Source organism: Eptesicus fuscus, chromosome 20 (assembly GCF_027574615.1).
Source record: "Eptesicus fuscus isolate TK198812 chromosome 20, DD_ASM_mEF_20220401, whole genome shotgun sequence".
In the NCBI taxonomy this organism is placed as follows: Eukaryota; Metazoa; Chordata; class Mammalia; order Chiroptera; family Vespertilionidae; genus Eptesicus; species Eptesicus fuscus.
This window is the reverse complement of record NC_072492.1, coordinates 2,940,398-2,967,915: the sequence shown is the minus strand read 5'-3', so window position 1 is coordinate 2,967,915 and position 27,518 is coordinate 2,940,398. Positions and strand designations below refer to the sequence as shown.

The 27,518-nt window shown below is 50.3% G+C and overlaps 1 protein-coding gene across 1 annotated transcript in view; it reads right to left on the bottom strand.

Moving 5' to 3' along the window:
- SPECC1 (sperm antigen with calponin homology and coiled-coil domains 1) overlaps positions 1-27,518 on the bottom strand; it is a 249,879-nt gene that overhangs the window by 178,588 nt on the left and 43,773 nt on the right. Inside the window, exons 2-3 of the mRNA XM_028132220.2 lie at positions 17,900-18,069; positions 8,610-8,745 (exon numbers count right to left, since the gene is read on the bottom strand). Of these exons, the coding sequence (XP_027988021.2) occupies positions 8,610-8,745; positions 17,900-18,046 (283 nt within the window). The 5' untranslated portion in view covers positions 18,047-18,069. The remainder of the gene's footprint in view (positions 1-8,609; positions 8,746-17,899; positions 18,070-27,518) is intronic.

Here is a 27,518-nt window from a genome sequence, read left to right as displayed (position 1 = left end):
TGAGTTTATATTTGTCCTTGTAGCTGAGATGTGTCTCCTGAAGGCAGCACATGGCTGGGTTTTGTTTTGCAACCCACTCTGCTACTCTGTGCCTTTAATTGCTAAGTTCAGTCCATTTACATTTAGAGTGACTACTGATATATGAAGATTTCCTGTAGCCATTTTATCTTTTGTTTTCTGATAGCTCTGGCTTTCATTGTTCTTTTCCCTTGTGTTTCTATCTGTTGTTTTGATTTGGTGGTATTCTATGATTTTTCCCCTGTTTCCTCTTCTTTTAATGTATGTGTCTCAGTTCTGTTTTTTGTATGTGTGTGTATGGTTACCATTATGTTTATGCAAAAGAAAGTTTCATGTACACAGTAGTTCTTTTTCTTCTGAATGCATCTTATCTTTACAAGTATAGATCTTTACTTCTTCCTTTTTTATGTTTTTGTTGTCACAAAGTATCCTTATTTATGCTGTGAGTTCATTTCCGAATTTCAGTAGCTATTTTTCTCTCTTTTAAAAATGTTTTACCTTCTTTATCCTTTATGTTATACTTAAGTGTATCATAATCTATTTTGAATAAGGGTTGCAATATCCAGCTTCTGTCTGTCAGTCATCTTGCTTATAGTTTTGTATCATTTTGCCTTTTGTCTCAGGTACAACACTCCCTTTGGTATTTCTTGTAACAGAGATATTGTGGTGGTAAATTCCCTCAGCTTTTGTATGTCTGAAAAAGTCTTTATTTCTCCTTCATATTTAAAGAATTAACTTTGCTAGATATTTTATTTTTAATTGGTAATTTCTCTCTTTCAATGGTTTGAATATTTGATTCTTAGCTTGTAAGGTTTCAGCTGAAAAAACTGATACTGTAAATGGAATTTCCTTCATCGTTTCCCTGGCTGCCTTAGATTTCTTTTATTTCCATTAATCTTTTACAGTTTTCATATAATGTGCCTTGGAGATGGCCTTTTTGGATAATTGGTGTTGTGCTTGCTTCTTGGACTCAAGGATCCAGCTCTGTCCCCAGGTTTGGGATGCTCTCATCAACTACTTATTTGAATAGGCCCTCTGTTACCTTCTCCTTCTCTCTGCCTTCCAGTATACCCATCATTCTTATACTGCACTTTCTGATGGAGTTAGGTCGTTCTCATTGAGTTCTTTCTTTATTTTTATTTTTACCCTGAAGTCTCTCTTCTTCTACTGTGTCATCTGTATATTTCTATCTTTGATATCACTAATTTTTTGCTCCATCTGGTCAGCTCTCTTTCCTAAGCTTGCTAGTTCATTTTTTATCTCTTCTTCTACAGAATTTCCATTTGGTTCTTTTTTAAAGTGTCATTCTCTTTTGTAAAGTGATCCTTTTGTTTGTTGATTTTATTTGACTTCATTAAACAGTCTACCTGTATTTTTTTGTATCTTGTAGATTTTTTTCAGAACTGCAATATTGAATTCTCTGTCATTTATATAACATATTTCCATTTTCTTTAAGTTTATTTCCTGGGAGGTTTTTCATTTTCTTTCTTTCTTTCTGCCTCATTACCTTGGTTACTCACAGTATTTGATGGATTCCTTTTCTGCCTAGGCATCTATGGGGATGAAACCTGATTTTTTAATATATATTTAAATCATTTTTTTCAGCTACAGTTGACATACAGTATTATATTAGTTTCAGATGTACACTACAGTGATTAGACATTATATAACTTACTAAGTGATCATCCCAATATATCTCGCACCCATCTGACACCATACACAGTTCTTGAAATATTATTGACTATATTCCCTATGCTATACTTTGCATCTTTATGACTATTCTGTAACAACCAATTTGTACTTGCTAGTCCTTCACCCTTTTTACCCATATCCCAACCCCTCTCTCATCTGGAAACCATAAGAATGTTTTCTGTATCCATGAGTCTGTTTCTGTTCTGCTTATTTTTGTAGATTCAATTGTTGAGATATGTTTTTATTGTTCAGATATATTTTTTCTTCTTAAAGAAGACCCTTTAACATTTCATATAATACTAGTTTAGTTTGGTGGTGATTAACTTCTTTAGATTTTTCTTGTCTGGGAAGCTCTTTATCTGACCTTCAATTCTAAATGATAGCTTTCCTAGGTAGAGTAATCTTAGTTGTAGATCCTTACTTTTTATCACTTTCTTTTATTTATTTCTTATTATTTTTTAAATTAAATGCTTTTTAATTTCAGACCTATTTTTTATTTTTAAGTCTTTATTGTTAGAGTATTTAACAATATACAAGATGTTCCCCTTCATTCCCCCATTCTCCCCTTCCCCCCAGTCCCTGCCCCACCCCAGGCCTTCACCACCCTATTGTCTGTGTCCATAGGTAATGCATGTAAGTTCTTTGATTAATCTTTTCCTGCACCCCTTCCCTCTGAGATTCATCAGTCTGTTTCATGTTTCTATGCCTCTGATTCTATTTTATTCATCAGTTTATTTTGTTCATTAGATTCCTTGTTTATTTTTATTTTTAGATTTAGTTGTTGATATTTACTTATTGCCATTTTATTGTTCATACTAGAGGCCCGGTGCATGAAATTTGTGCACTGGGGAGGGTGTCCCTCAGCCCAGCTTGCACCCTCTCTAATATGGGACCCCTCGGGGGATGTCCAACTGCAGGATTAGGCCCGATTCCATCGGGCCTAATCCTGCAGTTGGACATCCTTCTCACAATCCGGGACTGCTGGCTCCTAACCGCTCACCTACCTGCCTGATTGCCCCCTAACTGCTTCCTTGCTGGCCTGATTGACCCCTAACTGCTCCTCTGCGGGCCTGATTGACCCCAAATACCCTCCCCTGCTGGCCTGATCACCCCCAAGGCTTTTATTAGTATAGATATGACCCTGCACAGAAAATTTTACTAACCCTGCTTTACAATAAGGGCTTGACGATTGAATCATTAGGACCAGACACCAAGATTTCCTTTCTTTGAATAGTGGAGGGAATACTTATCTTGTCTTTAAGTTGCCCTGAAATTAAAATGAGATAATGACTTAGAAAAGTATAAAAGCACCACATAAAGACAACTGTCTTTTTAATGAAGTGGCAAAATGAAAAACACTTTTTATTCTCCCCTTCCTTCCTTTACAGCTTTTATTTAAACTTTGAAATTTATAAAAATTTCACTCCAATTTTCATTTCTTTACATTCAACATTATTTTGTATTGGTTTCAGGTTTTATATTAGTTACAGAATAGTGGTTAGACAATCATATACTTTACAAAGTGTTCCCCGATATTTCTAGTACCCACCTGGCATCATACCATCATTACAACACTACTGACTATATTCCCTATTTAAGTGACAATGGGTTTACAGGTTCCTTTCAATCTTTCTTTTGTGTTTTTTGTCCTTCCTTTTCTTTCTCACTTCTTCCCTCATTTTCTTTATATAGTATCTCAATTGGCCATCAAAGCTCAGTGAAGGCACTGGGACACGCTTCATCCATTTTACAGACCAGGAAACTGAGGCCAATTCCAGTTGGCTGTGGAACTTGACTCAGGAAGCCCTCAAGAGCCATGCTCTTTGCGCTTCCTAAGGGGCAGCGGCAACAGAACAAACCTTCCAGTCAGGCTCCCGAGCCTCTTTCTCAAGCACCTCTTCATTGCGGATGCTCCACATTCTTTCCTCTCCCCCCATTCTTTACTGCCCCCCCCTTCTCCGAAGCAGGTGGAAGGCTTCCCACTCACTGCCTAGGCATGCTCTGCTATGGGGCAGGGTGTAGCGAGCTTGCTTTTGGGTGAAGGCAGGAGCAGTAGTCACTGCCTCTGAAGTGTGAAGGCCGCCTGAGCGAGGCCCATTAGCACTGGGAGCTTCTCTGAATCATGTCAGTCAGTCCAGTACCCTGCAGTGCAGCACCCCTTCACTGAGGTGGCTCCACCCCTCAACCCCCGCCTCAGGGGTGAGGGTCCTTGCCCCTCTGCCAGGAGTCCTTCCATGCCCCTTGATCCCTGGCTGGGCCCACCCACGTCTTGGAGGCACTGCAGAACCTCTGTCACTCTGCAGATAAGGCAGATCCCTGCCCTAGGTCTCCGCAAAGCTATGAATCTGTGGCCAGAGGCCTGGTCTGGGTCTCAGCAACCACATGCCTGCAATGTTCCCAGGGACCCTGGGAGGGGCTGGGCGAGTCCTGCCACGCCCCCCCCCCCCCAGGGTGGCATCTTCCCGGGGACCCCCAGGGAAAGGCTGGCTGGGCCCGGCCACGCCCCCCGGGTGGCGATCGCCTCCCGGGACCCCTGGGGAGCGCCTTGCTCGGCCCGCCACGCCCCCCCAGGTGGCGATCGCCACCCAGGACGCCCGGGACCCCCGGGAGCACCTGGCTGGGCCCGGCCACGCCCCCCTGGGTGGCGATTGCCGCCGGGGATCCCCAGAACTAAGAGGATTGGGCGCCGCTATCTTGGTCTTCTCAACGGCCAGATAGGCCACCCGGAGTCCCGCCCCCAGCCTCTCGCAGGCCCAATCATGGGCATAGCGGAGGTGCGGTCAATTTGCATGTTTCTCTATTATAAGGTAGGATGTCATTTTTCTTTCTAACTGCTTTTCTCTTGTTGTTTTTAAGATTCTCTCTTTGTCTTTAACCTTTGGCATTTTAATTATGATGTGTCTTGTTGTGGGCCTCTTTGGATTCCTCTTGTTTGGGATTCTCTACTTCCTGGACTTGTAAGTCTATTTCTTTCACCAGTAGAGGAAATTTCCTGTCATTGTTTCTTCAAATAGGTTTTTAATATCTTGCTCTCTCTCTTATTCTTCTGGCACCCCCATAATGTAAATTATGGTACACTTGAAGTTGTCCCAGAGGCTCCTTATACTATCTTCATTTTTTTTATTCTTTTTTTTTCTCTTCTGCTAGGGTGTGTTTTGCTTCCTCATATTTCAAATCATTGATTTTCAGAATTCTCTACTCTACTGTTGAATCCCTGTGAATTATTCTTTATTTCAGTTAGTGTATGCTTAATTTCTGACTGGTCCTTTTTCATGTCTTTGATGTTCTCACTAAGGTTCTTGAAATTCTCACTAAGATCCTTGAAATTCTCACCAAGTCCCTTGAAGCTCTCATTAAGAACCTTGAGTATACTTATAACCACTGTTTAAAACTCTGTATTTAGTAGTTTGCTTGCTTCCATTTCATTTAGTTATTTTTCTGGAGATTTCTTCTGTTCTTTGCTTTTGATCACTTTCAACATTTCTTGCCAACCCCTTCTGGCCTAAAATGTTTCTGATGAACTGATTTGATTATCTGATTTGATTTATCTGTTGATTCACTGTAAATTATTCTTCATTTTAGTTAGTGCATACTTCATTTCTGACAGGTGTTTTTTTTATGGTCTCCATGTTCTTCTTAATGCTGTTGAAGTTCTCACTAAGTTCATTGAGCATCCTTATAACCAGTATTTTGAACTCTGTATCTAGTAGATTGCCTGTCTCCATTATGCTTAGTTCTTTTTCTAGAGTTTTGTCCTATTCTTTCATTTGGGACATGTTTCTTTGTCTCCTCATTTGGAAGCCTACCTGTGTTTGTTTCTGTGTATGAGGTAGAGCTGCTATGTCTCCTGAGCTGGGAAGAGTGGTCATATGTAGTAGGTGCTCTGTAGGGCCCAGTGACATAGGCTCTCCCAATCACCTAAGCTGAGTACTCTGGATGCAACTCCCACCCCGTGTGGGCTGTGTATTCCCTCCTATTATAGTTGAGCCTTGGTTGCTATTAGACCATCAATGAGAGGGATTTACCCCCAGTCCGATTGGCCGCAAGGACTGACTGTAACCACTGACCACTGTAGAGGATTAAATGTGCAGGGGACGATCCCACAGAGCAGGACTTACTTCAACGGGGTGCTGGTGCCTGCTGAGTCTGTCCCTTGAGTGCATCACTTGTAGAAGTGGTTGAGTGGTGCTTTGACATGGTCTGAAGCTATCTACCAGGTGTGCTGGCTCTGAGGCCTCCCAGGTGGTACAGGCCAAGTTCAGCTGCCACCTGTGTTCTGCCCAGGGCCAGCCGGCATGAGCTACAAAGTGATCTGCAGATGGCTGCTACTTGTTTTGGGCTTGGAGGTGCCCAGGTGAGGCCAAGTTGTGAACCAAGACTGGCTGCTGCTAGTACCAGGTCTGGGGCCACTTAGCCAGAGTACAGAGCATACTGAGGCCAGATTCTGCAGCTTGTTTGAGAGATTTTAGAAAAGTCTGAAACATGAGCCAAGACAGACCATTTGTATGGAAAAGCCACTCAAAACAGTTTGGATGGGCCTGCAAGCAAGATGGGGTTGGGTCTCATGGAATTGCCAGGATGAGGGGTGTCTCTGAAAAGGAACAATGGCCTCTGCCAGCACTATTGTCTGACAGAAAGCTGCCACCCTGAGCTCTTGCCCTAATGTAAGACAATTCAGCTCCTCCCTGAATGTCCCTGGTAGCTTTCTAGCTGCTGTCCCAGCACTGGAGCTCAGAGAGTGTGAGCCCAAGTAAGTCCGTGTGCAGGTCCTGTAAGAGGAACTGCCTGGAACTCAGCCACAATCCCTGCTGGTTTTTACAGCCAGAAGTTGTGGGACTTCTCTTCCTGGCACTGGAACCCTGACCTGCTGTGGGGCTAGGACCCGTGGTTCCTCAGGAGGAACCTCTGCAGCCGAGATATCCTTCCCAATTTTCATAGACCACATGTGGGTGTGGGACCAGCCTGTTCTGCATCTCCATCCCTCCTACTAGTCTCAATGTGGCTTCTTCTTTAAATCCCTAGTTGTAGGACATCCATTCAGCCAGGTTGCAGGCAGTTCTGAATGATGGTTGTTCTGTAGTTGTAATTTTGATGTGGTTGTGGGAGGATTCAAGTACCACATTTACCGATGCCACCATCTTGACCAGAACTTCTGCCTTTTTTTTTTTTTTTAAGAGTATCTTCTCTATTTAGTAGCTTGATAAGAAGTCTTTCTTTTGTTCTCCAGTAGGTGACACTGAAGCACAAATGTTTAAATTTCTCTTGCATTGCTTTGGTTTGTCAGATCTCTGCTGGATGGTGGAAAATGTCTTCTATTCCCTGGGGAGGGGAGCTTCTCCTCTGTGGCCAGGTCACCTCAGCTTCAGGGCTCCGCACCCATGGGGCAACATGGTCAGGGATCGGGTTCCAGGCCTGTGAAATCCCAGTGCTGTTCTCTGCAGAGATGGGTGGGGGTGGGGGAGCTGGGAGAGGCCTGTTGGTGTGCTTGTAGATTTGTTCTCCACCCAGTAATGGTGACTGCTAGACCTCAGCTGCCTCGCCTTCCTGTCTTTGCCCCTGTCACTGCGATTAGTTGCCAAGTGCACCTGCTGCTCAGGGGGACTGTTTCTCGCTCTCCAGTTCTCAGGGCAGCAGATAACATGCTCTGTAGCTCAACACTCACGGCTTCAGCTCCTTCTGGGGCCGGCCGCTAGTCTGGAAGGGTGAGGGGCGCCAGCCTGGCCCCATGGCAGTTTTTCTGCCTGCAGTGGCAGACACCATACAACCACGGCGGCACCTCCGCACCATCTCTGCCCAGGTCACTGGGTCTGGGTGCAGCCTATACCGACACTGCCTTAGGCCCGCTCACCTCACTGCATCTCTCTGCTCCTCCGGGCTGCAGGTGGTAATCCGATTCCTCCCCTCTCCCGAGACTGGCAGTGAGTGATGGGCTGCATCTGTGGCACCCGTTTCTCTTCTCCTTTCCCACCCACCTGCTCCCTCGGACTCGCCTGCCTTCAGATGTGAGGATCTCTCAGATGTGTTTGTATGTAAGCAGGGAATCCTTTATTGAATTATAGCTGTTCAACTTGTAACTTCAAAGTAAGAGACCAGAGTAGCCTTTCTCGCCGCCTCTGATGTCACTCCTCTATTCTTTCATGTTTTAAGTTTCCCACATTCTGGACTCAAATATAATGGTTAAAAAACCTTTTCTGGCCCGGCCGGCATGGCTCAGTGGTTGAGCATTGGCCTGTGAACCAGGAGGTCACGGTTCGATTCCCGGTCAGGGCACATGCCTGGGTTGCGGGCTCGGTCCCCAGGTTGGGACGTGCAGGAAGCAGCCAATCGATAATTCCCTCTCATCAATGATGTTTTTATCTCTCCAACCCTTGCCCTTCCTGTCTGAAATCAATAAATAAATCATAAAACCTTTTCTCTTTCTCAAAAAGACAGTAATACTGAGAATGTTCACATTTCCATGGCCACCGCCCTCTAAGCAACTCAGACTGCAGAGCATCCCGATCTCCATGGGCTGTTGAACACCACATCTGTGAGGGACCTACAGAGCTGGCTCACTCACTCCTCAGTGCCTGTCACCCCAAGACAACACCAGGACATATGCCACCTTGCCTGGACTTCACACAGGCACCATGGCAGATGCACAACTGGAGGACAGCGGGAACCACGGCATCCCCGGTACCTTTCTATTCTTGTCTGTCCTCCCCGCTAGATGTAACTCCATGGGCTGGATGTTGTTGCCTAAAACAGTTCCTGGCTCAGAGTAAGTGCTAAACACATACCTGATGAGGGGAGGGATGCATCAGTCTCTGATGTGCTGTCCGAGGCCAAGATGAGTGGCCTGCTGGGCCCCCCTGACCTGGGCCCCTCAGACATGCGTTCCTGACCTGCGTCCCTCCTACCTGGGTGGCTCCTCAGGCGGCTCTCCGTGAGCTCGGAGAGGGTTCCGGCTGTCGAAGTCTTTTTCAGGCGAACTACCCCGGAAGCGGGGGTACTTCCCGGCTTGTTGAGCATGTCCTCACTGCTGGCCCTCTTGAGCTAAGAGAGAGGCAGAGGGGAAAAGGATCAAGAGACCCGTTTTCAGTAAGGAGTGCTACACACCAACCCCCGGCCCTGAGGTTACGGCGCGGCGGTGGCCCTTTGGGAGCACGGCAGGGCGAAGGGGACAAATGCAAAGCTCGACACACCTGTGTGTCTTTTACAGGTTGGAGCACAATCTTTCCTACCATTTCAAAGAACATTATAGGATTAGGGGAATAATACCATTGTGCCACACTTCAAATAATGAATTCCTAAATACGCTGTTTTCCTGGGAAAATACTTTTTAAAGAATGGGAGCTGATGAAAAAAGAACTGTGAGATGCACAAAAGTCAGGACGAGGCAATGCACAAAATAATTCAAGGACAAAATTAACTTAAAAATATATGTCTGGAGGAAGCAGAGGAAAGAGACGTACAAGGCCTGGAATCTACCCTGCTCAACACCAAGTACTCGGCCCGGGGTCTCCCGTAGACAACGAGTCCCAAGGGAAGAAAGGACGTGTTTTTTTGGAGGCCAAAAGAACTCTGTTAACAAATGACAGAGAGAAAAGCAGAACCCCTCACTCCTTTCTGCTCTCTTCTCTGTCATGAAAAGGGAGACCAAACATTTGTCGGAAGAAATTGAAGTTTAAGCGGGGGAGCCCGTGTGACGATGATGTCACTGGAGTCCCCAGGGTGGGAGTCACCACATTGAACCTGCGGTGGAAGCTGTAAACGACGTTCGGCCACAGCCGGTGTGAAATGAACCCCCGGCAGCGCGGGCTGCCCCGAGGAGAGCACGGTGGGAGCCCGTGGCCATCAGGAACAGCCTCCATGCCAACAACCGTATTGCAGCTCAGCTGCGGGACCCACTGCTGTGGAGACTGTGGCGTGGCTTTATGCACCAGGAGGGTTGGGATTCCAGATTTGTGTTTGACAGACGTCTTCCTGTGTCTCCTCTTGTCTCTGCAACTTCACTGAAACCCCAGAGTGGGAGGCAAGACCCAGACACCAAGCACAGATGTAGCTGAAGACCGCACGGTGTGGGCTGCTTATTGCTGGCTGTGATGACATGGGCCCTCAGCTGTCCAAACCTGTCCCTCTGCTGACTATTCTGACTGCAGAGCTATGTCCACTGGAGCCGTTCCCAACCAGCTCGCACTTCCTTGGAGAGACCGTGTCTGAGAGAATGGAGTGCGGTCTGAGCGAGCTGGTTGAGCGTGGTCTGCGTGCTTTAAGAGAGACACTTCCTGCAGGACGGGGCCTAATACAAGGAGTGCTTCCCTGCAGGTGTGGAGACTCGGAGTTGGTGGCTGACGATGATGATGGGCTCCAAGCCTGCAGGCCTGGAAGAACGGCCACAGGGAAGGCACAGCCTCACCACCCGCTGATGAGCCTGCAGAAAGGCTGACGAGCCAGCGGGGCAGCCGCTGAGAACCCACCTGTGAGCGCAGCGTCACACGTGCAAGAGCGGCACCGAGCACTGGGGCACTAATCTACACTCTGAACCGAAATGCACAGTGTGGAGCTGTATGTTTTAGAAATCAGTCCAGATGTGAATTTTTTCCAAGCAGCTTCACTGAAACCATATAATGGGGTGTGATTTTCTTGGAGAGGCTCTATGTAGTCATATTCTAGAAAGTATAGTTAGCTGCACTAATGTTTTATACAAATAATACATAAAAACATTTTGAGGTTTTAAAGACAACTATAAAATAAAATTGTTTCATCTGTTGGTGAAAAAAAGAGGGGGGGCCTTAAGTGGCCTATCACTGCTGGTCCAGGAAATGACACCAAGTTAGTGAGGAAGACCGCAGGACTTCTCCCAACCACTGTGAGTCTCCAAAGAACATTACTGAAGAGGGATCGTTCTAGAACAGTGATTTTTCAACCCGTTTGCAGCAAGAATTTTTAAAACATGCACTACCTGACTATTTAGTCACGGGCACTGACCTCTTTTCCCTTACATTGTCAAATAAAAGGTGACAACAGCCAGCACAACAACAGCCATCCAGTGTGAATGAATCAAAATTATATCTATTTTTTGTCCAATCAGCAAAAAATATCTTTTTTGGTGTGCCACAGAATTCAGTAATTACTGTGTGTACCATGAGATGAAAAGGGATGGAAATCCCTGTTCTAAAACCCCAGAGACAGGGAGTGCCCAGAGCCATTACGAATATATCTGACACCTGGAGAAAACAGTATGGGAAAGCCTTCAATCAGCAGAGACTGACGTGGGCAGCCCCGCCCACTGCACTGGTCGAAAGGCCCTGCTCCATCCTCCTCCACTGGCTTCGGGGTCATTCACTGAGAATTAGGGTTCAAAGGTTTTCATGATTTAAAAAAACATTTTCCACTTTGCATTGTTTACATTTCAGGGAGCCCCCCCCCCCGCACCCCCCCAGAGTAGCTTGAAAGAGAAGAAATGCTAATACCAGGTGCCAGTGAGGTGGTGGGACGAGCTGACAACCGTGTGGGAAAACTGGCCCAAGCCCACTGACGCTGAGCATTTGCACCCTAGGATGCAGCCAGCCTGTCCTGGGCCTGTTCCCGAGAGAAATGAGGACACAGGTCATCAAAAGAATGTTCAGCGTGGCTCAGGGGTCGAGCATTGACCTATGAACCAGGAGGTAAAGTTCGATTCCTGGTCAGGGCACATGCCCGAGTTATAGGCTTGACCTCCAGGGGTACTGCAGGAGGCAGCTAATCAATGATTCTCTCTCACCATTGATGTTTCTCTCTCTCTCTCTCTTGCCCTCTCTCTCTTGTGCCCTCTCTCTCTTCCTTCCTCTCTGAAATCAATAAAGATATATATATTTTAAAAAGAATGTTCATAGCAGCTTTATTTATAACAGCCAAAACTAGAAAAACCCAAATGTTCTTCAACAGAAGGGGTAGAAACGATAGGCAATTTTTAAAAATCATGAATGTACCAATGAATCTCAAAAACATCATCCTAAGTGAAAGAAACCAGACACAGAGGACTATATACATCTGATCCGTTCATAGAAGTTAAGAATTGGCAAAAGTAAGTGATGGGGACAGAAGGCAGACAGAGTTACCTCTAGGGAATTACTGAGTTGAAGGAAGCTTCTGGTGCTCAGATGTTCTACATCTCGACTGAGTGGGGTCACACTTAGACTCAGCTCACAGTCAACCGTCAGTGAGCTGTGAGCTGAGTCTAAGATGAAGGAACTTGATGTTCTTACGGTAAGCATGCTATGCCTCCATTAAAAAGAAAAAGGAAATTGGGAGGGGGATTATAATTTGGGCAAAGCTTTGGTTCCACCTCTGGAAAGGCTAGTCTATTTTTTTTTCTCCATTTTCCCTGATTGTTATTTTAAAATGTTTATTGTGGCAAAATATACATAACATAAAATGTGCCACTTTAACCACTTTAACCATGAGCTCAGTGGCATTAAGTACATTCACGGTGTTGTGCAACCGTCACCACCATCATCTCCAGAACGTCATCCCAAACTGAAATTCTCCTCATTAAACAGGAACTCCCCATCTTGCTTCCTCGGAGGAAAGGTGATGGAAGTCTTAGTATTGGTCAAGCAATCTTGGTCAAAATCTTTAACAAATTATTAATTCAAAAAACAAATTGCTACCCCAGCTGGTTGGGCTCAGTGGATAGAGTGTCAGCCTGTGGACTGAAGGGCCCAGGTTCGATTCTGGTCAAGGGCACATGTCTGGGTTACGGGCTCAATCCCCTGTGCGGGGCATGCAGGAGGCAGCCCATCAGTGATTCGCTCTCAACATTGATGTTTCTATCTCTCTCTCCCTTCCTCTCTGAAATCAGTAAAAATATATTTTAAAAAATAAAAAACAAATTGCTAACACTGAAAGGATGATTTGCATGCACTTAAAGATTTTCACAATTTAAAATAATTGTGGGGAAAATTGTGTTTATATTCGCAGTTTACTGGATGTGAACATAAACACATCTTCTGGCTCACTTTGTGACTCTGGTTTAACAACAGGCCCTAAATGGCCTTGGGGTTGATGCAGAAGCCACTCGGTGGCCGTCCAGGAACTGCGGAATCACTTTTCTGTTCCCCATTTCAGTGTAACGGGGTTGCTGCGCCCAAGCTCTCCGGCCTCTCAAAGTGCCCATCAGGTCACCAGTGTGATTTGTATATGACAACAGTGCATGGTGTCAGCAACCTCTTCTCAATAGAAAACAACTGCTGCTATTCACTCTGTCTAGAAGCATGCCCAGGTGCCTCCCTAAGTCCCCAAAGCAAATCTATTCTGAATTTAGGCTTTGGAAACTCCCCAGACCACACACCAAATGAAAAAAGGGAAACCACTGTAGTTAAGGGAATTTTAATGCAAATGATGTGCACTTGGTTCTGCTTTCCTCTACCTGATTCCCTGCATCACTAAGGTCAGTAAATGTCACACAGAGAAGTGGGAGAATCAGATTCGTACTTTTACCATCTCTCCTCCTCACGAAAGGCCCAGCGAGCAGAGGGTCAGTCTGCAAATCCAACAAACGAGAGGGCAGCAGGGCCAGGGGTAAGGCTGCCTCTGCACACGGGCAGCCTCCGCCCACATGGGGCCAGAGGGCAGGTCGCCTCACCCCTCCTCACCTCCTGCGGTCATTTGAGCGACAGGGCGAAGAGGCGGAGGACAGGAGCCCAGGCAGCGGGGACGTGGTGGTCCAGTCTGTATTGTCAGCACATCTGACCACGGTAAGTCAGGCAGGCTGCTGGCCACAGCATCTCCTCCCGGTGCAGGGGAGTGTGCGCAGCCGCAAAGCCGCTCCAGGGAGCAGCTCGTTCCCCTGCACCTCCCACGGGAATCCCACTGGAGAAAGATTTGTTGCTCGAAGCTTTTCCAGGAAGCGGGACATAAAGGCGAAAGCAATTCTCCGCGTCCTCCCAAGCAAAAGCCACTTGTCCTCTGTCACTGTCTCTTGGACGCAGCGCAGATACGGAAAGCTCCCAGTCTCAGCTACTGATGCTGGATCTTGCCCGGCTCCTGGCTGCATTGTTGGCTTTGTTTCCTGGTCCCTGAAAGCAGCCACGTGAGATTTCTGGTTTGTGACAGACGGTCCAGCAGGGATGCGCTTTGGCATTGCTTTGGTACATTTGGTAAGTACTTTCACCAACTGGCTGATGGTTAAGCTGCCAAGAGCTGCCCAGGAAAGCTTACAAAAGGAAAAACGTGTAAATAGCTCACGGACGAAAGGAACTAAAAATTCTTCTCAATTGCACAGCGGTCGTGGGGGAAATCCGGAACTCTAAAATCGTCACACAGAACTTAGTGCAGTCTTTAAAGGCAGATGCCATGTGCTGGTTGAAGCACTTCTCAAACTTGGCACGCTCAGAATGTGGAGGCTCATGAAGTACACGCTGCTGCCTGGACCCCGACCCCGATCTGCCACCCCCACCTCCATTGCTGACTCCCTGGACCTCGGCGGAGCCTGGGCTCTTGCATTTCTATGTGTCCCGGTGATGCTGACGCTGTGGTCTGGAAAGCACTTTGAGAACCAATGTTTAGAGCAGCAGCGTCGACGGAAATACAGTACAAGCCTCAGGCATAGTTGTATACTGTCCGGCAGCCACGTTGTAAAAGTACTGTGACTGCTGGACAAAATTAATGTTAAGAATAGGTTTTCTTAACCCAATACATTCAAAATATTATCAATCAATGTCAAGTATTATCAATCAATGGTAAGGCACCTGACTTGTTTTTTACTAACTCTTCCAAGTCTGGTGTAACTTTACACCTGGAGCACATCTGGGTTTTGACTAGCCACATCCCAAGGGCTCAACTGCAGCATGTGGCTTGTGGGTACTGCCCTGGGCATGCGGGGTTAGAACACGCCCCAAGAAAGACTGCACAAGACTGACGGGGTGCCCAAGACGTGTAAGGAACATGCCTAAACTATACGACTCTGCTCTCTGGGCACGGGGGCCCTGACCCCTGCCCACAGGGGCCTGGGCAGGCTCAGTACATGCCTAGCCAAGCAGACCTTCCCCTATCTTTTTTCGTGGTTTTCTTTAAAGCAAACCAGAAGTAAGTAAATAAGCAGCCAGGCCTTCCAAGGAATGTGAGAGGCTTGGGCCTGGGGGCATCCCCGCTCGCACCGCTCTGAAGACCAGACGCCAGCAGACACAGAAGCAGAGGCAAAGGGAAGGGAGTGACAGAGTCTTGGGTGTTCCAGTCCCCGGTCCCAGCCTCTCTGAGCTCCAGTCTGTCCCTCTGTCCTGTCCACAGTGACATGGGAGCCTTAGGGTCTGTTCAGTCTATTTCTTTCCAGCCAGAGCTGGCTCAAGTCAATGTTCTGTCATTTGAGCGGCCAGACTGAGGTGGCCTGCTCGCCTCAGCGAACTCCCGCGCTTCCGCTCTGGGCACTGGGCGAGCGAGCGAGCGAGGCCTCCCCCATCCCTGGGCCACGCTCCCCCTGCTTCTCTCTCTCCCTTCAGGGGCAGCATTTGAAGTAGGAGATTTCATTCCACTTTGGTGGATTTATTTCTGTTTTCCTGGTTTTGACCAAAGACATACCTATCCACCCCCGTGTACCTGCTCACTAAGAGCAGCCAGAGGGAGATGATCGGTGCACCCTCCGCTTCCCGGCAGGTCTTCATAGTCAACGCCGTGGGGGAGGGGGGCAGTCTCCGAGCTTTCCTGCCTATCGCCATGTCCTTTCCCTGCGTGGGCAGGGCAGCGCCCTCCTCCCCGCTCCTTCCCTCGGCCCTGTCGCTCTCCTCCTCAGACCCAGGCCGGCAGGTGCTGAGGCGCAGAAATGGGAGCAGCCAGCCTCTAACAGGAGGATCTGCTTTCCCTGCGGAACAAGTTTCCAAAACGCTCAGCCATTGACGGCAGAAGCGGCCAACACTTCTTTGTCCTCAGGGAACACTCCTGAGCTTCCAGGAGCTCCACTGGTCTGTCACTGGGGAAATGTATGCTTTTATTTGAAATTTAAATCAAAGATGTCTCCCAAGTATGCTACAGGCCAAAGATCGTACAGACAAAAGTCACGGAAATAATGGCTGAATCCAGGATCACAGTGATAAACGACTTTGGTGTGGAACCCTCAGAGCACAGGACAGCTGCCAACCGCCCGGAGGTTCACAGACAGAAGGGCAGAGTCCGGACCCATCGGCCTGGTCTGAGCCCCTCCTCCTGCCTGACATCCCCCATCCTGCCACGCCGGGGCCTGGCGGGCAGACCTGGCCTGCAGGTAGCAGATGCTTTTCTAAGCCTGAGGGACAGAGCTGCGTGCAGCCATGGAGACAGCCATGCGGAGCAGGGGCGTGGGACACGCGGAGCAGGGGCGTGGGACACGCGGAGCAGGGGCGTGGGACACGCGGAGCAGGGGCGTGGGACACATGGAGCAGCGGCGTGGGACACGTGGAGCAGGGGCGTGGGACACGTGGAGCAGGGGTGTGGACACGTGGAGCAGGGGCGTGGGACACGTGGAGCAGGGGCGTGGGACACGCGGAGCAGGGGCGTGGGACACGCGGAGCAGGGGCGTGGGACACATGGAGCAGGGGCGTGGGACACGTGGAGCAGGGGTGTGGGACACGCGGAGCAGGGGTGTGGACACGTGGAGCAGGGGTGTGGGACACGTGGAGCAGGGGCGTGGGACACGTGGAGCAGGGGCGTGAGACATGCGGAGCAGGGGAGGAAGGCAGTAGGAGCCGCGGTGGTGAGGAGGGCGCTGTACAGTGTGGAGGGATGATGTTTGATAGGGACCTTTGAGCACAGACTTAAAGGAGGAGGATGGGGAGGCTGCTCAGAGGGAGGAAATGGGCAGAGAGCAGCGAACCCACTGCGGCAGGAGTGAGCCCGGCTCATCAGAGGCACCGCCACTGAGCCCAGAGAGCCCGAGGCCACAGCAGGGAGCCAGGGCAGGGGGAGGGCGATGGCTTCAAGTGGGAATGGGGCAGGTCTCCAGGGCAGTACTGAGCACTCTGAATGAATGAGAGAGACCTCGAGGGTTCCAAGCAGAGAAGTGGCGCGATTCACGTGTTAAAAGGACCACTGGCTTCTGCTGAGGATGAATGATGGGCGCAAAGACGAAGCAGAGAGGTCATGGGAAGCCCGTGCAGGGAGGACAGTGGCATGACCAGGGGGTCCCAGCGGCGGTAAGGGGAGTTGATGGAGTTGGCATCTATTTTTAAGATAGAAGTGATGGCATCTTGCTGATGAACTATGGGATGTGAGGAGTGTTCAAAAATGATGCCGTGGGCTCTGGCCTGGGCAGCCGAAAGGATGGGGTTGCCATTAACTCCAATGGGGAGATTCAGAAGCAGGCTAGGGGAGGCATGAGCCCTGGGGGGGGAGGCTTCAAGATGCGGTTTGGGACATGTTACATTCGGAGTACCTTTTAGGCATCCAACAGGCAAGGTCACAAAGGCAGTTGGAGGGGTCCTGGTTGGAGACACAAATATGGACGTCAAGAATACATGGGACCCGCAGACACCACAGCCTGCCCCAGGCCGCATCGCTGGTCAGCGCCCAGGGAGCGTCCCACGTCCTTCCGCACAGTCAAGCTGAGGCATATGCGGATGGCACTGCGGATCATTTCATTATAAACTAGCTTCCTCTTATAGCTAGGATATTACATTAGTTTTTCAAAAATGTGTGTGCAGGTAGGTTATACTACCTGACTTCATCGCAGGGTAGTAAAGGAGGTGTTGGCTGTGACACAGTAACTAGAAAAGAGCTGAGGCCCCAGGACTGTGCCCTGGGCCCACCCCATATCTGAAACCAGGGCAGGGGGAGTCGGCAGGGAGACTCCTGCGCCCGAGGAAGGAGGCAACTGAGAGAAGAAGACATTCCCAGACGCGGGGCCTAATCAACAGTGTTGCCTCTGCTGATTGTCAAGTAAGACAAGGATGGAGCCTGGCCCTGGATCACCAGATCATTAGTGATCCTGACCCCATCTGGTGGGTGCGGGGCAGAGCTCTGCCTGGACAGTCCATTAATCCAGGGCAGGGACCTGACTTCTGGGAAACATCTGGCAGACCTCTGCCTCCATCCCAAGCGCCCCTGCTACAAGGCCTTTGCTCTGCTCCTTTAGGTTCCCCCGGGCCCTCCCTGGAGGCCTTGCTCCAGCCCTGGAGGCCACTAGCTTTACTCCCTGGCCCTCCCATCCCCGAGCAGACACTGGACACCCAGCCCTCACCCTGTGCGTCTCGGGCTATACCTTGCTGAGCTGGGACTCACACGCCAGCGAGGTTGAAGACTTAGAACTCTTCATGCCAGAGGAGGCTGTGGCAAGGGGCCGTGCGCGGTCACTCCCATGGCTCCCCACTTTGGTGACTGGACTCCAGGGCTTGGCTGCGCTCCTCATGTTTGTCGAGTGGGTGTGTCTCTCTGTAGAAGAGCAGAAGAGAACAACATGTGTCCACTGAGTGACATCACCGAGCTTTACCCCTACACCACACCCACCCTGTCATCACGGAGAGCCAGCGCCTATGACCGGGCTGCAGACGGTTCTACTCCTAAGAAGATGCCCTTGCACTAGGCTAATTTTTGCAACTTCACAACAGCTGTTACCAAATATAAAGATGTGCAATATTATTGATGTTCTGACATTATTCCTCAGCATATGATGGCTTCTTCTCAGGCAGGGACACCTACTACAATATTACTATACATACCCATACACTATCTATGTGCATCTATTTCCCCATGTAAAACAGGTCAGCTTGAGTCAAGACACACTGTGTCCATAAGCCTTGAAGCTTTAGAGGTAACAATCGCACGACCTATCTCATTTTTTAAATAGGCATAAGTGAATTACCGTATTTTTCTGTGTATAAGATGCCCCCCCCCCTTTTCCAACCCAAAATTAAGAAATCAGTATTTTAAACATTTTGCTGGTTTTCCTCTTAAGGCCTTCTTTTTTGGCATCTTAAGGAGTTGTTCTTCCTGTTTTCTCCACTGTCTGATCATACACTCAGTGGGAGGAGGTCCAAATTGTCTCTCTGAAGCTCTATTTCCATGCTCTTTTGCAGAGCTGATTACATTCAGTTTGCAGAGTAAGACAATTGCTTACCGGTATTTATCTTTTAATTTTTTGACATCTTTATGGGCTCAGAATGCTCCTGTCCCTGTTGCATCTGTGCACTCTCCACCTCCGCCTCCAATGACGGCATCAGCTGACGTCAGTACAATAAGGCTCATGATTGGAGGAAGCCTGTTTGACAAGGTATGGGCAGCTACGCACCTGCACAGCTCCCTCCTTGGCTGACTTCCGTGTATAAGACGCCCCTCAATTTTCAGTCTAACGATTTTAGAAAAAATAGCATCTTATACACAGAAAAATACGGTATTTGAAAATTAGATTTCACAGAAGCACAGCTTTTTTCTTCTTTTGGACAGAAATAGGTATCATTTAAAAATTAATAGAACATATTTTAACTGGTCAGACTTGAGATTATAGGACAGAGTTACTGCTCTAACTAAAATATTTTATGAAAGTAAAATTGGTCTAAGTAGCAACATGCAGTTAGATCTCTGGGGGAAGCCCACATACAAAGACAAGGAAGCAGTGTGTGTGGTCATTCCAGAACGAGGTGTGGCCACACCTCTTACCCTCCCTGAGCCTGTTCCTTCCACCAGAGGCACAATAAGATGGAATCAATGCCCTGAAGGTCTCATCCAGCTCCAGCCAGACCTAACTCTTCCTGTCCCCATGGACTCCAATGACCAGGAGTGGGAAACAAAATACCAAAACCAGATAAAGCTCTATCCTTTCAAAGAAACAAACTGAAAATGCACTTTAAAATACACCAATAGCCCGGCTGGCATGGCTCAGTTGTTGAGCATCAACATAGGAACCAGAAGGTCAAGGTTCGATTCCCCGTCAGGACACATGCCCGGGTTGCTGGCTCGATCCCCAACAGAGTGTGTGCAGGAGGCAGATGATCAATGATTCTCTCTCATTGATGTTTCCCTCTCTCCCACTCTCCCTTCCTTTCTGAAATCAATACAAATATATTTTTAAAAAATACATCAATAGGTGCCATGGCTGGTGTTTCTCAGTGATTAGAGGATCAGCCTAGGGTCGGGGTTTCAATTCCTGGACAAGGGCACGCACCTGGGTTGGAGGTTCAATCCCCAGCCTGGGTCAGGATGTACATGGGAGGCAACCAATCTATGTGTCTCTCTCACACTGATGTTTCTCTCTCTCTCACTCTCTCTCTCTCCTCCTCCCTCCCTCCCTTCCACTCTCTCTAAAAAATCAATGGATACCCTTGGGTGAAGATTAACTAACTAAAATCTATATATATAAAAGCCTAAGTGACCGGCTGACTGGCCGGTAGCTATGACGTGAACTGACCACCAGGGGGCAGATGCTCAATGTAGGAGTGGAAACCACAGGCATGGAAACATGGAACAGACTGATGAATCTCAGAGGGAAGCGGGAGGGGAGGGTGGGAAGAGATTAACCAAAGATCTTATATGCATACTAGAGGCCCAGTGCATGGATTCGTGCACCGGTGGGGTCCCTCAGCCTGGCCTGTGCCCTCTCGTAATCCGGGACTCCTCAGGGGATGTCGGGCTGCCGCCTGCTGCTCCCGCTCATCCCAGCCCCGCTGTGCCTGCAGTCCCAATTGGGAGAGGCTTGTGCCGCCTCAGTGGTGCTTGCCATCTGTGAGCCCTGCATCGGGCGCCTGTTGGTCAGCTGAGCACTGACCAGCAGAGGGCAGCTCCTGCATCGAGTGTCTTCCCCCTGGTGGTCAGTGCACGTCATAGCAACAGGTTGACCAGTCGTTCAGTGTAGAGAGCGCCTGGGAAGGCACTTGGGCATTTCTTTAAACTGTCAGCTGAATCCAGGGCAGTCAGCAAAGCCACGCCCTGGAAACACATCCTGCCAAAAGGCAGAAGAGTTGTCAGCTGGACCTTCATTTCAGCCCAGGTGCCTGGGGGTGGGTTTTATTATGTAAATCCAGCCAAGCACCAGGAACGAATAGGAAAGCTTCCTGGTATTTGGGGTATAAAATAAACACGCTGCATCGGCTCTGGGTCACTGTCTCTCCATCAGAAGAGGGCAGTGGTCCCACCCGGTCCCAGCTTTTTCCTTCTATCTCTGTGTCTGTTTCTTTCTTTCAATTTTCTCAATCCCCAGCCACCCCTACTCAGGAACTGGACCTGCTCTCTAGCCGCGCTGGACCGGAAAAGAGAGAAATATTTACAGTTCGGTCACTTAGACTTTTATATATATAGATTCTAGAGCCAGTTTTCTATTTCAGGATATAAAAACATTAGTGCTTGATTTCACAGGTGTCCATTCTCCTCACAGGACTCTGGTCTGCTCTGCCCTCCCTCCCTCCACCAGAGCCCAGGTGAATGGCTGCGTAGAATATTTTGTGTGTTGGCCCTTTAAGAAGGCACCTGCATCTCCAGCAGACTCCCATCTCTCCAGAATCCCTGCTGAGTTTCACAGCCAGAAGTCTTGTGGACACCTCTTCTCAGCTCTGGGGCTCTGGGCTGGGGAGCCCTGCTTGGGTTGACACCCACACACTTAGGGAGAACCCCAGCAACTGAGATATCTCCAGAACCTCAGGCACTGCACCTGGGAGCCAGGCTTGCCACCAGCCTCGATGTGGCTGCTTCTGCAAATCCTTGTTATAAACCTCTCTTCCGCTGGTTTTCTGTCTGTTTTCCGGGTTGCTTGCTCTTTATTTCAGTTGTAATTCCAGTTTGGTCCTGGGAGGAGGCAAGTGTAACCCCCTCCTCTGCTCTCCTTGGACCCCTCCTCTCCCTAGTTAAGTGATGGGCTGTGGTCTGTGTCCAGGGCCACCTGGACCTCCTCTGCAGCCCGCTGTCCGCGCAGTGGCTGCAGGGGCGATCATTTTTAAAGACGTTGCAGCTTGTTTTCTATAGTGCTTCTGAGGAAATTTCTCATGGCTTCAGTCATATGATTACTTCAGACCTTATTGGTCTCAGCTTAGTTCCAGGTATCATGACTTTTTAAAATTCTGTATTAAATACCTAACTTCTTGTGTATTTTCCCACATTTAGCACCAATTATTTTTCATTCTTGACCCACAATTTTTAATGCTGTTTTCCACAGCAACAGTGAAAAAAGTGCTAGACTAAGTAACTTTATTAGGACTACCAATATAAAATAAACTAACATATCCTGAGTGGTTCTTGAAGAGAATTACCGAAGAAGCTTACCAGTCACCACAGAACCAACTATTGGCATGTCAGTCTGATTCAAGGAGATGACTTCATAAAATGTCTGTTTAATCAGACACCCTTTCATGTAGATTACCACTACTGAGAAATAAGTATGACAGGGCTCACTTTATGAAAGCATACGGTGATTCTGTCTGTAATGCATCTACATTTTCCAAAATCTGCCCGGCTTACCCGGGAACTGAAATGCCTCTCACTTATTGCCCCAAAGAAAGATAAGAATATGAAGGTGGAAAGCAGCAGGAAGAGGATAGAAACTTTCCTTGCCGTCTTTGCCCCAATTTTTTAGGATTCTAAGACCTTGGTTAAAAAAGAAAAGCCACTGGCTGGTGCTGCTTGAGGGCTAGAGTGTTGGCCTGCACACCAGAGGGTCGCAGGTTCAATTCCTGGTCAAGGGCATGTACCAGGGTTTCAGGTTCATTCCCGCCCCCGGTTGGGGCACGTGCAGGAGGCAACCAATCAATGTGTTTCTCTTACATTCATGTTTCTCTCTCGCGCCCTCCCCTTCTTTTTCACTCCCTCTAAAAAAAATCAATGGAAAAAATATCCTCACTCCTTGGGTGAGGATTAAAAAAAAAGAAAAGCCATCTCAGTTCACGCCTAAACTCCTCCCTTACTCTGGCAACAAGTCGGACAGCCTTCTGGACACGCACCTGAGAACTGTCCAAGCACTTAACCATTTTTCAAAGACTGATGAGTTGTGTGCTCTGAGGCAAAATTCTCAGGGCTACTTCATTTGTATCATTACACTTTTTTATTCTCCTAGAACCTTCCAAAGCCAATCAAGTTATTCCCAACTGAATGTACCCAGAGCACTTACCCGCTGGACCCGTCTTGTTTACCATGCTGTCTTTCCTCACTCCTGTCACTCCTCTTTCCCATCATTTTCCCCGACTGAGCCTTCTGTGTTGTACCCATCCACCAGCCAGAGTCTCCCCTTCAAATTCCACCTTCTTTCAGAATTCAAACGACACAGTGAAGAATTAATTCCCACTCACTTGGACCAGGAAGAGAGCCCCATAGGCGGTGGGGGGAAGTGCCTGGATGCAGGCCCGGCGTGGGAGCGGATTAGCAGGATCAGTGCAGCTCTCCAGGGCCCACGAGAGCGTGCAGAGTGCTGAGAGCTCCGGGCAGGCTGAGTGCTAGCCCTGCGCCCTGCTCCTCCTCTCTGGGTCTTAGGACGTTTCTAAACATCACCGTCCGCCGCCAGGCCGGACCAGCGTCCTCCTGGTATTCTCCAAAGGGGGAGGCCTCCCTCTCCCATGAGAACCCTCTGAGGTCACTGCCACCCCACTTACAGAAAGGGAAACTTCATTAGGCTCAGGGAGGTTAAGCTCAAATCAGAGTTTACGAGAAAGCCAGGGCTGACACCACGTTCCAACTGTCCTTAACCCCCGGGTGGTACAGCCTCCCTGAACAGCCGGCTCCCGGGGGAAAGCACGAAGGCTCTGGGCCCAGTGCTCCTGGTCCAAACCCAGCTCCGTGCCTCTGTGTGACCTCGGCGTGTCTGCGCCTCCTCACCCAGCACAGCTGTGAGGGAGCACGGGGACCAAGGACCGGCAGCCGCCCAACAGACACTGCTAGCTATGTCCGGTGGGGGCGCTCCACTCCCTGAAGCAACAACACCGGTGATGGAGCCATTAAATCCACGCCCAGTGGCAGAAGCCAGGCAGGTGCACCAGGCTGACGGAGAGGACTCTTCTCGTACACGGAGCAGCCTGCTTTCGCTGGGAAATGTGAGAGAGGAAATAAACGCTGGGAACAGACACCTTCCAGCCATTGGAGCGGGCCCGGCCTTACCATCAGGCTGCTGAAGGACACAACGTGGGATGCCGGCGAACTGCACGGTTCCAATGGGCGTGCATGAGTGACAGAAAGATGGGCTCTGACCAAGTCCACGACGACGGAAAAATGGTTCCCATGATTAATTCCCTGGTTTCCGAAAATCCTCCTAACCACCTGAAATGATCACCTGATGAAGGAATTAGAGTGAAATCTGGGAAGCCACTCCCACAGGGCGCAGACGGGGTCTTCCCGTGGGTGTTTTATTTCCATTTTTCAGATAGTTTCTTTCCTCCCCAGCATAGTGCAAGACTTACATGTAAACTGTAACTCCTAGACTGCATGCACAGAGTAGGAAAGGAAGGAGGGGGCAGGGGGCGGATGTAATACAGGAGGTGCCGTGTGTAATACAGGAGGTGCTGGGCACTGGAGGGTCAGAGCCCGGCCAGCCTCCTGCGGCCATGAACGCGTCCCTGGGCTGCTTCACCGCTGCCTTCCGGGCCTGTGTTTGGGGCCTCGGATGTATTACCATTTTAAGGCAAGAAACCAGAAAGGCAATTGGGAAACCCTCTGGAGCATCACAGAATAATGCGTCCCAGGGAGTGGGAGAGGCACTGAGGTCTCGACTGCACATACAATACGTGCCAGGAAGTGGAGAGCTAAGGCATTCAAGGCGGAGAAGGAACATGGGAATGTTCACATAGCTCAACCACCAGGGGACTGGGCCGGAAGCAGGGGAAGGGAGCAGCGTGCGGAAAGCATCTGGCTCGCGCCTTCTGGCCCAGTTTGCTGGGGCCTCTAGGGAGTGGTTCTAACCTGGTGGGCGGGTGCATGACTCTGCCCCCCCGGGGGGGGGAGGCATTGGGCGAGGTGTGGAGGTGTCTTGGTTGTCACAACTCCAGGGCTGCTACTTGGTGGAGCCAGAGGGGCTGCCAGACATCCTGTGACCCAAAGGGCAGCCCGTGAGGAAGGAGCAACCGGCCCAGATGCCAGCAGCCGAGGGGGAGGAGCTCAGTTCAGCGGGAGTCCGGGGCTCCTGGCTCTTAGACGCACTGGTTCTGGTCCCTTTCACCCAACAGTGAAAATCCGCTCGAGAGCAGCCCAGGGAACCCAGCCTTCAGCTGGGCCACAGCAAACATTCCAAAGCTTATGGTTTCCTGTGGTCTCGAGATGCAGACCATCCCATTAGCCTGGACTCCTTCTTGGTAAATAAGCAAAGGGCAGGTTTCCACACCGCATCAGAGGAAAAATGGCACACTCCAGTTCATTTATCCCATCAGCAGGAGTCGTTCAAAGAAAATAAGAACCAAGAAGTAATAAAACAAAACCCAAATGAAAAAGAACATTTGTCATCACTAACCACACCATCTCAAACCTGTAAGCAAAGTTTAAAACTGGAATAACTTGCAGAAACTAGGACACTGAACAAAGTGGAGATCCATGACAACGAGGGTGCAACCGGGAAACAGGGGGCGGGTCACTAAGCATGAGGTGCAGGCCCTGGGAGAGGCTCTGACCTGGGGGCTCTCCTGGGCCAAACGCTGAGAAGCACTGCCCGGGCAATGCTGCCTCCATGGCTCGGCGCAAGCAGGCCGCCCACCAGCAGGCCGCCCACCAGCAGGCCGCCCACCAGCAGGCCGCCCACCAGCAGGCCGCCCACCAGCAGTCCGCCCACCAGCAGTCCTCCCACCAGCAGGCCGCCCACCAGCAGGCCGCCCACCAGCAGGCCGCCCACCAGCAGGCCGCTCACCAGCAGTCCTCCCACCAGCAGTCCGCCCACCAGCAGTCCTCCCACCGGCAGTCCTCCCACCAGCAGGCCGCCCACCAGCAGTCCTCCCACCAGCAGTCCTCCCACCAGCAGGCCGCCCACCAGCAGGCCGCCCACCAGCAGTCCTCCCACCAGCAGGCCGCCCACCAGCAGGCCGCCCACCAGCAGTCCTCCCACCAGCAGGCCGCCCACCAGCAGGCCGCCCACCAGCAGTCCTCCCACCGGCAGTCCTCCCACCAGCAGGCCGCCCACCGGCAGGCTCCCCACCAGCAGGCCGCCCACCAGCAGGCCGCCCACCAGCAGGCTCCCCACCAGCAGTCCTCCCACCAGCAGTCCTCCCACCAGCAGGCCCGCCCACCAGCAGGCCGCCCACCAGCAGGCTCCCCACCAGCAGGCCCGCCCACCAGCAGGCCGCCCACCAGCAGGCTCCCCACCAGCAGGCCGCCCACCAGCAGGCCGCCCACCAGCAGTCCTCCCACCAGCAGGCCGCCCACCAGCAGTCCTCCCACCAGCAGGCCGCCCACCAGCAGGCCGCCCACCAGCAGTCCTCCCACCAGCAGTCCTCCCACCGGCAGTCCTCCCACCGGCAGTCCTCCCACCAGCAGGCCGCCCACCAGCAGTCCTCCCACCGGCAGGCCGCCCACCGGCAGTCCTCCCACCAGCAGGCCGCCCACCAGCAGTCCTCCCACCAGCAGTCCTCCCACCAGCAGTCCTCCCACCAGCAGTCCTCCCACCAGCAGTCCTCCCACCAGCAGTCCTCCCACCAGCAGGCCGCCCACCAGCAGTCCTCCCACCAGCAGTCCTCCCAACAGCAGGCCGCCCACCAGCAGGCCTCCCACCAGCAGGCCGCCCACCAGCAGGCCTCCCACCAGCAGGCTGCCCACCAGCAGTCCTCCCACCAGCAGTCCTCCCACCAGCAGGCCGCCCACCAGCAGTCCTCCCACCAGCAGTCCTCCCACTAGCAGGCCGCCCACCAGCAGTCCTCCCACCAGCAGTCCTCCCACCGGCAGGCCTCCCACCAGCAGGCCTCCCACCAGCAGGCCTCCCACCAGCAGTCCTCCCACCGGCAGTCCTCCCACCAGCAGTCCTCCCACCAGCAGGCCGCCCACCAGCAGGCCGCCCACCAGCAGGCCTCCCCGGAGGGACGGAGGGTCGGCCACTCAGCAGCACTAGGCCTTCCCCACTGTGGCTTCACATCAGGGGCTGAACGTGAATGAGCCACGGCGGCAGAAACGGAGATGGAAAGAACACACTTGAAGAACTTTTTCTACAGAAACAGTTTTACGGTGAAAGATCTCCTGAAGAGTAAGGAGGCTTTAGTGGAGAGCCAAGACCACGCAGTGGGGAAGGACAGTCTTTGCAACAAATGGTGCGAAGCAAACTGGATATTCATGTGCAAAAGAACAGAGTTGGCTTTACCTTACACCATAGACAAAAATTAACTCTCAATGGATCAAAGACCTAGTGTAGGAGCTAAAACTGTCTAAGTCTTAGAAGAAAATACGGGGAAAGCTGCATGACATTGGATAAGGCAATGAATTCTTAGATATGACACCAAAAACATAGGAAACAAAAAAAAATTGGACTACACCAAAATTAAAGGCTTTAGTGCATCAAAGGATGTAATCATCAGTATGAAAATGTTCTCTAAAATATCAAAAATCAAATTCCCATATCACCCAGCAATCCCACTGCCGGGTGCCTTCCCAGGTCATGGAAAGCGGGTCTCACACAGGCACCTCCCACAGGCTCATTATTCACGACAGCCATGGAGCGGAGGTCACCAGGGTACGTCGGTGGGTGACGAATAAACAAAAGGCGCTGTGTCATCAGTGGCACATTATTCAGCCTCAAAAAGGAAGGACATCTGACACGTTGCCACATGGCTGGACCTCGAGAACACTACGCCGAGTGAAAATTACCCCGTCCCAGGAGGACAGGGCCTGCAGGACCACTTATGTGAGGCACCTAACGTGGTCAAGGTCATGGAGACAGAACCAGGATGCTGGCTGCCAGGGGCTGCGGGAGCACATTTGGGAGTTAGTGTTCAATGGGCACAGAA